Source organism: Gossypium arboreum, chromosome 9 (genome assembly GCF_025698485.1).
Source record: "Gossypium arboreum isolate Shixiya-1 chromosome 9, ASM2569848v2, whole genome shotgun sequence".
NCBI lineage: Eukaryota > Viridiplantae > Streptophyta > Magnoliopsida > Malvales > Malvaceae > Gossypium > Gossypium arboreum.
In genome coordinates, this window is record NC_069078.1 from 71,001,588 (window position 1) to 71,012,902 (window position 11,315).

The 11,315-nt window shown below is 31.9% G+C and overlaps 2 protein-coding genes across 2 annotated transcripts; one reads left to right on the forward strand and one right to left on the reverse strand.

Annotated features, from left to right (window-relative positions):
• The first annotated feature begins 3,998 nt into the window (after nt 1–3,998).
• On the forward strand, nt 3,999–5,510 carry LOC108460014 (E3 ubiquitin-protein ligase PUB24-like). Its single transcript, XM_017759399.2, has one exon. It carries the CDS (start codon nt 4,082–4,084, stop codon nt 5,288–5,290), a length of 1,209 nt encoding a protein of 402 aa, XP_017614888.1. The 5' UTR covers nt 3,999–4,081; the 3' UTR covers nt 5,291–5,510.
• Nucleotides 5,511–7,522: 2,012 nt separating this feature from the next.
• On the reverse strand, nt 7,523–9,175 carry LOC108459592 (E3 ubiquitin-protein ligase PUB23-like). The gene has a single exon (XM_017758994.2). The coding sequence runs from the start codon at nt 8,963–8,965 to the stop codon at nt 7,721–7,723; it is 1,245 nt and encodes a 414-aa protein (XP_017614483.1). The 5' UTR covers nt 8,966–9,175; the 3' UTR covers nt 7,523–7,720.
• Between the last annotated feature and the right edge of the window lie 2,140 nt (nt 9,176–11,315).

Sequence of the window (11,315 nt, forward strand, 5' to 3'; positions counted from 1 at the left end):
ATAATAATACAATGATGAAAATAGCAATATAACAATTCAACACAACCAAAACAATACACACAATAATATGCCACAATAATGTACATAGCATGGTATGAAATAATCAATGCAAGATGTAAAAACAAAATAGCAATTAGAAGCCAATATGCTATAAAACGATTTTAAAATAATAACGAATAAATGGACAAATAATATATAGGTTGAAAATTTTGCATAAAACCATGGATATATAATTTTGAAATAGATATTATAGAATAAAAATTTGAATCAAATTATATGTAAAATATTTTAAACACAAATTAATTTTAAAAAAAATTTGACAATGTACATGATAACTTAAATAATGTATATAATATGAAAGAATAATAAATATACATGACAAGATATAATACACCAAATAGATTTACAAAACATATATACATAAATAACTTCCAAAAATAATTATTTGTAAAAGAGCATGTACTTAATAATGTATTTAAGATCAAATTAATCTTATTATAAATTATATATGTGCAAATTTTGAAAAATATAATCATGTATACAAAGGAAAAAATTATATGTAAAATACATGAATTTAAGGAAGCATATGAATCAAACATATGTCTCAATATATGTATATATGTACAAAAAGAATTTTGAAATGAATGATGTATAAAATAATTTTATGAAACAAATTGATTTGGGTTAATGATACATAGTGATAATACACACATAAAAATGATGATATATGAAAGTGTATAAAACAAATAAATCGTAGGTAGAACAATTAAAATATATACATATCGTACACAACTTGAACAATGCAAGGTTAATAAAATAATCTATGGTGATATATTACAAGAAGAATAATAAGTGAATTTTAAAAATATATATAAAGAATAAAAACATGAGCTGAAATACAAAAAAAAATACTCAACTGAAGCAAAAATAAAACTGGAAGGATAATTTACGAATAAATAAAAGCCACAAGATAGATCTAAGGATTAAAGCTTGATGCGTACAAATGTCCAAGGACCAAAGCAAAAATTGTCCCCAAATTCTAAAGCGCAGCATTTAACAGTTGGTTAAATTAAAACCAGGTACAAATCTTAGGAACAAATTAAAAAAACAAAAGGGAGTAAAAGGATTCAATTGAATAATGGCGTGAACAGAAAGGACTTATCGTGCAAATGTCCCTCCCAGACCTAACACGCGGATCTTAACCATGCGTGGGTCGGGTCATTGGGTGAAGGCCACCATACGGCGTCATATTTAGACCACTAAAATTGGTCAAAACGGCGTCGTTTCTTTGCTCCCTTATAAGGCTAAGCATTGCCTTCCTTCAGCCGAACCCTAACGATGCCCTAGCCTCCCCCTTTTGTTACTCAGCCAAACCCCAAATGCTTCCCTAGGCACCGATGCGCCACCACGAACAGCGACCAGCGCTTTCAGATTCCAAAAGGGTGGCTTTTAGCCTTGAGATCCCATTCAAACTTCGATTTCAGCGAAGTGAAAGGGAAACGATGGCCAGAACGCAAGTATTATCCTCTTTTCTTTTCTTTTTCGAATATAAATGAGGGAAAATCGGGGGAAATAAGAAAATGAGTCGAAAACGGGGATCACTTTCTCAAGAAATTACTTTTTTTTTTATTTTCAATATCTGTGTATTGCCTCTGTATTGCATAAAAAAAAGAAGAACCTCCTTACAATCGAAAATAATAGGCTTTATAGTCGAATGTTCAAAATAAAATAAAAATACAATTTTTTTTCTTTGTTTTCGTATTGGTTATTGTTGCTGCTGTTGTTTTGTTTTCTTTCGCAGGTACGGAGTGCGTGGCGCGTGTACGGGGGCCGTGTGCTGGCATACGGAGGCGCGGGCATGGCTATGGCTCCAGGAGGCTGTACGGAGGCGTGGAGGCTGTTGGGTTTGTTGCGGCGCAAGCAGAAGCTGCTAGGGTTTCTGCCTTGGTTCTTAGTTTAGGCATTGGGCTTATTGGGCCATCTGGGTTTTGGGTTAGGTTCTTATAATTGGGCTGGTTAGTTTATATTGAGTCTGGGACTTGGGTTATGTAATTGGACATTTTAATGGACTGTTAACATTTAATTTAATTTTTATTTATTTTGTATTTTGGTTCTTCTTTGGGCTCGGGCAAATTTGCCTGTTTACATTGAGGACTAACTGTGGTATTATGCCAATTAAAAAAGGTCACATCATAATTTTCGTTAACTATTTAATATAGGGTGACCAAAACAAAATCGAACGATAATGTTAGTGACAAAATTGAATTTTTTTTTTATAATTTGATGACCAAAACAAAAATAATCTAATAATTAGACGACTAATTGTATAATTCGTCTTTTAAAAGTGATATAAAATCTAGCTTCTCTATTTTTTTAATTGATTATTTTCTAATATATGATAAATTACAATTCTCAAATGACATTCATAGTTAATAAATTAATCATATACATTTTTTTTTTCAATTTTTTAACATTAATCTCATTATAAGTTTTAATCGTATACTTTTTTTTATACAATGCCAAGAACTACCCATTAGCCCCTCCTCAACTCTTAAATAGGATGATAATACGTTTCAACACATTTGAACCCATGACCTCCTGCATTGGCAACAATACTGATGCCAATCGAGTTAAGATTCATGACCAGATTAGCATTACTTCTAAGAAACACTTGTGAGGTAAAAATATTGCTAAACAATATACTTTTTGAGAGAAAAAGTGTTTTTCTAACCCCCAAGATTGGCCCAAAAGTGGTATTGACATAAGCAAAAAATTTTAACTTCTCCTCAAAAGTGATTTTTGTTTCAAAAGTATTTCTTAAAAGTAATGTTAAATTGACTCTAATCTGCTTTTGATTCAAAATTAATTAAGCATATAGGTGTGAATGATAATTTAAGTAGAGTAGATTGAATATAATAAAGAAATAAATTAAATGGGATATGGGTAAGCTAAACTTTTGTTGGTAATTTCCATCTTTGGGTAAGCAATAACATTAAATGGCGAACAAAACTTTGAAAATGCATTCAATAAGTTTGAATTCCACGAAGTGCTTGCCTTGCTTCTATTGGCATTATTATGGGTTTGGTTTGGTTTACTTTCTTTTTCCCAAAATCCAAATCGCCAACTTTTTTTTGGTAAAATTTTAGTAAAGGTCCTTGTACTTTTCAGAATATATAATTCTAATCTCCGGGTCAACTTTCTTTTAATGAATCCGTCAAATAAATTAGTGTGGCTTATTCTTTTAAATATGTGATGATAACATATATGGCCTGACTTTTTTTTATAGCTGGACAAACACTATATATTTCTCCCTTTAAAAAAATTTTTTTTTATCCAATAAAAAAAAAGGGGAATGTATATATAAGTAATGGCAACACATAATTTTTGAAAGAATCAAATTATTTGACAGGAAAATTGGGCCTCAAACTGAAATTGTATATTTTAATTTGCAAATGCTAGTACAAATATTTTTACCTCCAAACTCAAAGGAAAAGAAAATTAGTCTTAGAGATTTAATTTCTGAATTTAATAATATTTTACTTCAATCTTTGATACTTTATTTAGCTTGTATTTTGTTAAAAAAAATTGTCAATATGGAAAAAAGTTTAAAAAAAGATTACAAAATATTGGTCTTAAGAAACAGTGACCACTTGATTAAATTCATTAATAAATACGTACTTCCAAATGTATCCTAATTCCTAAGCCACTTTTTTAAGGAAGGAGTGTGGGTGCTGGAATCCCTTTTGACCCACCATTGTCCTTTCCTGGCTCAGCCTAACCACTAAACAATTGCCATGTGGCGTTCAATTTTGTAGTTGGAAGACATTTCCAACCCAATGTGATCTGCGTTGTTTCTCACGTGTTGACCATTGAAAACCCTTACATAAGAAAGTACGACTGGTAAAACAAGCTGAAGATAAAAGAAGCACACAATATGGACAATGACTTTTTTATAATATATTATTTAAACTTTTACGTATACTTAGAACCAACCTTTCATATATATAAGCCACTTTCTCTTACCATTTTGGCTTGACAGGTAAAGTTTTTCTAAGTCTCTTGAGTTTGAGCTACTACCCCAATGGATGAGATTGAAATTCCTCAATATTTCATCTGCCCCATATCGCTGCAAATCATGAAAGACCCTGTTACAGCTGTTACAGGCATTACTTACGACAGAGAAAGCATAGAGCAATGGCTGAAGACAGCCAAGGACACCATTTGCCCTGTAACCAAGCAGGTTTTGCCATCCGGTTCTTGTTTAACGCCAAATCACACGCTCCGGCGGCTGATTCAGGCTTGGTCCACGGAAAATGCTAGCGGTGGTATCGATAGGGTCCCTACACCGAAATCTCCTCTCTGTAAGAGTCGTCTTCTTAAAGTCATTCGTGAACTTGAAGTTCCTGGTTTGTATGTAAATGCTTTGAAAAAATTGCAAGTCCTAGCGAAGGACAATAGCAAGTTTATGGAGGAAGCTGGTGTCCCTAAAGCTATGGTTTTGTTGTTGATAAGATGTTGTAATCAAAGTAAAACTATTGGTGTTGAACAAGCTTTGAGAATTCTATATCTTACTTGGACACCATCTGGTGAAATCAAGGCTGCTGTGAATGAAAATCACCGAATCATCGACTGTTTAACATGGATTCAAGGGTGTGACATTGCGAATCCTGTTGTTGTCAAGACTCTTGCCATGCAAGTCCTGAAAAGAGTGATTGAGGCTGCAAATACAAGGTTGCTGGAGAAATTGAAACCCGAATTCATGGAAGAAATGTTAAGGGTACTTAAACTGAAATTCTCTCAACAAGCAACCAAATCCGCCTTGCAAATTCTGATACAAGTATGCCTTTGGGGAAGAAACAGATCAAAAATCGTCCAAGCCAACGCGATGTTCGAGCTCGTCGAATTGGAACTCGAAAAACCCGAAAAGAACATCACTGAACTGATCTTCAACCTTTTGGCACATCTATGCTCATGCGCTGATGGAAGAGCCGAGTTTCTTAGCCATGCAGGAAGCATAGCTATGGTGGCTAAAAGGATCCTAAGAGTGTCACCAGCAACAGATGATCAAGCTGTTCACATACTTTCATTAATCTCCAAAAATACAGCAACAAAAGAAGTCCTTTCAGAGATGTTGAGGGTTGGGGCGGTAACAAAGCTTTGCATGGTGATTCAAGCTGATTGTTCAACCTATCTCAAACAGAAAGCCAGAGAGGTCCTCAGATTGCACTCTAATTTATGGAATAATTCTCCTTGTATTGCTGTTTATCTGTTAACCAGGTACCAAAGGTAGCCTTGGTGACTAAATTATAGGAATGATCACAGTTTAGAGTTGATTAACATGGATACCGGATGAAAATGAAGAAATGTGTATAGTGTATAGTTGATAAAGGTAAAAATCAGAATCCAAATCTGTGTCGTCTTCTCCTAAACATTTGAATTCAAACTTGGGTTTGAGTTCTTAATTTGACAGTCAATCACATCTACCTATTTTATATTTCACACCTCAGAAACATGTGTACAGTGTGTATATTTATTATAAATAGAATATTTTAATATTTATATAAAATGAGTTATTGGTAAATTCTTAACCAGACCCAAAAGAAATTATGATTATAATATAAATACCAAATAATTAACCATTTCTTTACTGTTAACTTATAACCAACAACATTATCACTGCTCAAAGGCATGTTTCCAATATGATATTTAAATGGAATTTATGATCTTATTCAAGTTAACATATATTATAAAATCAAATTAATTAAAAATTATAATTTTAATTTCCAGTTTTATAAAATAATTTAAAAATCAGATGGAATTTCAAAGGGATCAATGTTGAAATAACTTGGTCAATGATTTGCTTCTTTTTCTTTTATTAGTTTACAACTAAATTAACTGTAAAGTCTTGTTACGACTATATCGTCTTTTTAATTTCGGACTATATTCATCCTTCTTAAAATAATTTAAAGTAATTTAAATTTTTTAATTTTAAAAGTGAGCAACTAAAGATAATTAATATAAAAATGTTAATATCTTTTATTACATAGTTAAATAATTGTCCAAGAATTCTAGACCCATTTTTTCTTGAATGGAGAAGAGATGCATGGCATTTCCTTTTTTTCTAATGAATTTACTACTAAAAATATAAAAAGCTGACATTAATATTAAAATCATAAAATAAATCATCAATAATCAATAAAAGAACAAATGAATAAATAACTCGTATATAATTAAAAAAATTACATACAAGCACGATGAGATTTAAATTTAAATGCTCAAGAATCCAAATCCTTAACCTTTAATTAATCAACAATTAATGGGCAAACCCATTAAAGTTTACAGAGCCCAACTTTTATAATGGGCAAACCCAAACCCAAGGTCTACCACTGTCGTCCTGAATTTCTGTAGTCTTGATATAAATTTAAGGGTTAATACTCATTTAGCCCCTGAATTTATCATTTTTCTTAAGTTGGTACTTATAATTTTTTCTAAATTGGTACCCAAATTTTTATTCCGTCAAGGATTTTGATATTTTTCTTAACACCATTAAGTTTCAAGTACGTGACATTCTAAGATCATGTCATGTGTCGTTGATGGTCAAAATCTAAAAAAATATTTAAAAATCTAAACAATATTTGAAAATTATAAATTTTTTGAAAATATATATTATTCTTTCAGTCTTCTCAGATGCAGTCAATATTGTACTGATGACACACTATTTTTCTACTAGAATTGGTATGTATTGGTATCGGTTTATTTTAATATACGCTTTTAGATTTATCAATATTTTTTAAAAAATTAATATATGTATCTAATAATATTTACAAATATCAAATAAATGACACTGAATAAATTTTAAATATAAAAATTCATCAATTATATAAAACACTCATTAATAAACTCCATAATAAAAATTCATCATTCAATAAATCTAAAATTAAAAAGAAAAAGAAGTTGAAGTGTGAGTGAGGATTTTCTTCTTTGATAATTGGGTGAGTGGTTTTTAATTATATATTTTATTTTTATATTTTAAATATGCAAAATGTCCCAAAACACATTACTTTGAAGTGTAGCATTTTTTTATTGGTCAATACATTCTAATTGAGTATTTAGTATATTAGTAAATAGTTTAAAATTTTATATTTTATAATATTATTCATGCATCGATTGGTGAACCATGTTTCGATCGATGTGATTAGTACTGTCCAAAATTTTTATTAGAGCGGAAATGGGTGTTGCTTGTTTTACTTTAACACTAGAATGGTGTGAATCAGTCAATACGATTTGTAATCGATGAGGAACTGACCACTATATTTGTGATATTTAACTTAATCAGTCATTTTATTTTACATATCTATATATGAAATAGTGAATATATATTAATTATATGATTTTTTAGGTGTTTTATATTAATTATATTATATGAAAGTGTGTTTATATTACTTATATTTTGAAAAATATAAATTTACATGAGAGAAAAAGATAAAAGGAAAATCACAAAATTCATCTAAAATTATACGGATTCTCAACAAAAATTCGTGGACATATATCTCCATTAACAAAATTCTCATGGAAAGTGTCTACGTATAGACAAATATTTCATGCCTATTATTTTTGTATGGTTCCAATATTAGTTGCATGGAGATCAGCTTTAATTTCCCCCATGCTTGTTTCAATATATCTACATACGCAATAATAAAGAAAAATCAGAGCGCCAATCTCAAGAAGATGGATAAGAAGACAACAAATGAGATGGAATACAAGAATGGTTCCTCCAAACCCTAGAGTGCAACTTCAACATCTCCCTTGCTTTTTCCTTGGTCTTGTAACTACTATCAAGTTGAAGCACTAAACACAGCTTTGCCACTACCCCAACTTGCAACATCTCTTGAAGTACCCTAGATGTTGCTGAAAACCTGCAAATCGATGACAGAATCCTCACTGCCCTCTCGCTTACCACATGCGAAACCCTGAATATTTTCTTCGACACCATTGCTAGCCCCGCTCCGTGGTTCAAGAACTCCGCCCTCCCTTCGGCGCAACCACAGAGCTGGTCCAAAACAACCATCGCCAGCTCCGAAGCTCTCTTGTCGGAGCTTTCGATAAGAAGCTCGATCAAGACGAACACGGCTCCTCCTTCCACGGCTTTGATCCTGTTCCTTCCCCATGGACAAAGCTCCACCAGGAGTTTCAATGCTGCCTTGGAGGCTTGTTGCGAGATCTGATCACGCAATGTGTGCACGATTTCGGTGAAGAAATCGGGCGTAAGGCTGATCAAATGGATTGGATCTGCAACTTCAAAAATATCCTTCAACAGCATCGTGGCGTATGCTCGAGATTGGTAGCTATCATTTCTCAGGATTTGCACTAAACTCTCCACAAATTCATAATCATTGCTAATAATACTTTTTAGACAGCTTTCCGAGACCTTGATATGATAAAGAATGCTTAACGCTTCATCGCTGGCTTTTAAAAATTCGGGCCCTTCATTGCTTTCGGTTTCAAGTAATAACGTAGAATTATAAGTCTTGATGATTGATACAAGGAATTCAACTGCACCAGCAGCTTCCAAGCAGCTTCTGTTTCTTTCACCTTCGAGGGTGATTGATCTGAGCCTTTTAAGGCATTTGACTTGCATCTCAGGGAACTTTTTCGCATCTTTAAGGAGCTTGGCGATCTGGGTTTTGTCGATGGGAGGCTTCGGTGTTGGGATTCTTTCAACTCCATGGGAAGCATTGACTGTGCACCATGCTTGGATCAAACGACGAAGAGTGTGATTTGGAATTAGATCTGAATCGTGTAACACTTGTTTCGTTACCGGACATACCTTGTTCTTGCATGAAAACAACCATTGCTCTATACTGTCTCTATCGTACGTTATTCCAGTTGAGATGGTAACAGGATCTCTCATTAGTTGAAGGGAAATCGGACAAAGAAAAAGGGAAGGAATCTCAATTTCATCCATACTTTTTATATATATGTATTTTGGAGTTACTAAATCTATAGGCAAAAACAAACAAAAACTAGCTTTTATGACACTCTATATATGGAAGATATGATGATGGGAAATAAAAATGGAATGAAATGTAGTTACCTCAAACTCAGTCTGAAATCAAAACACTTGCAAAAATGGCTGGTGGAAGAGAGGGTTAAGGGAGGCATTTTATACATGGAGAGGAGAAAAATGTATAGACAAATGCAAGCTGTTGATAATAAATAAATAAATAAATAAATAAAGTCAAAACACGCAATGCAAAATTAGAGGGAAATGGAGAAAGGGTAATTAATTAGGACCATTTCCAAGGTTTTGAAAGAAGAAAAGCTCAAAAGGGTCTGGCATCGAATAAAAAATTCGAACGACTTTAGTTTAAAGGCATTAAATGGGGAGCTTTGGGGCAGGCGTCGGTGTTGCAACACCCTGCTCCTCAATCCTTATTCCCACTTTGACTTTCTCTCTTTAAATAATACTTTCTCTTATTATCATTTTCAACTCTTTTTTTTTTTTTTAAAGTTAAATAACTTACCAATGTATACGCATAAGGATCAGCAGTAGCGATTTATATGTAATAACAGAGTTTGGATTCATTTCTAATTTGTTTTAAAAAAAAAAAAAAAGGGTTTGTCTTGTTATGGAGGGTTGCATGGGGTGGTGCCGACAGCTCCTCATGTAGCTCGTGGATATCCGCCCCAGTCCCCACGCATTTTATGGGCTGAGCCTTTAAGAAATCCATGCGACTTTTACTTTGGAGGATGAGGTCAACTGAAAACGATTGATTGCACACCCTTCATCAAACACAAATCACTCTGTCGTTAAAAATAAAAATGTTGGTATGCTAAGAGATCGTCTTTAATGACGTTGCCGTTTTATAACCTCTACATTTGTGCCAACTGCACTCATCCATGTATCTATTAATTAATTAATTACTCCAATTTTACTCAAGTAGATCTTTTAAGTAAACAAAATTCATATATATCATATATTATCTTTTTGATTTTTATATACTCTTAACTCTCAGTATTTAAACTTAAAAGTGAAAGTTTATTTACGTTTATATACAATTATTTCAACAATAATAGTGTGAATCAAATTAAGATTTTACCCGCAATATATTTATATTTAGTATATCAGCATATTTAATAATTTTTGACAATTCATATATGTTCACGTGTTTATTTTATTTTCCAAGCATTTTTTTATATTGCAATTTTCTTTTAATTTTTTTTATTTTGTTGATATAAGGATCAACAGGAAAGGGAATGGGAAGGAGATGACTTTGGTTTACGGATGTCAATTCACCTAAAGAGGAAGAGAGTTAAACAAGAACAAGAGGATATATAAATTGAGGATGTGAGTATAAAGTTGTTTAGAGTAACTTTAGGGTGTCTAGTAGTTTGATCCTTTTTACATTGCTTGCTAGGTCTTTATAGAAAAGGTCTTTTTTGTACATTAGATATTCTTGCTTAATGCATAAAAGAAAATCATGGGTGTATACTGTGGGGACTCTATTAATACAAGATTATTATGCTTGAATAGACTCCTTAACATGTCGAGAGTGTGTTCACCCTCTGTCGAGCGGGTGATCTAGTTGAACACCTCTTTAAATCATGATCAATATCGATCCATATTATCTAAGAAGTTGATGCATGTTTACATGACAAAAGGATATAATATATTAATATTTCACTTTTTGAGCATATAGTAATATTTTCTTTATATTGCATTTTTTTTAATTTCAATTTGAGATGAAAGTATGGTTTATTTTATCCATAAACTTTTTCCTAATGGTAACAAAATTAATCTTGTGGAGATTGAAATTCAAGAATTTAAGGAATATAGAGAGCCAATTACATACCAAATTAATATTATTATGTATATTGTGATTCAAGATTGAGATTTATTTATAATTTTTTATAATAATTATTTATTTATAAAATATTATCATTAGAAGTCTACGTAACACATGGAACACCTAGATCTAGATTTAAGTATATAAAAAATATAGGCCAAAAGTCTTTTCCGTTTCATGAGAAAAAGTCCATGATTGTTAGCATAATTTAAGTAATACATGTATATCTGAATATAAAGTCTTAACATTATGGATATATCCTTTATATAAAAAATTATCCCACGACTTTAAAGAAAAAAAAAAGGATTTAATGAGAAATGCATATATTTGATGGATTCATAATTGTCTGAAATAAACAAGAGTTGGATGTTTTGATATATAGAGGAAATAGGCAATGCAATAAAACAAATGTCCAAGTTGAAAGCCGAGATCGTTTGGCTAAGATGTATGTTGAGAGGCAATTAAGGA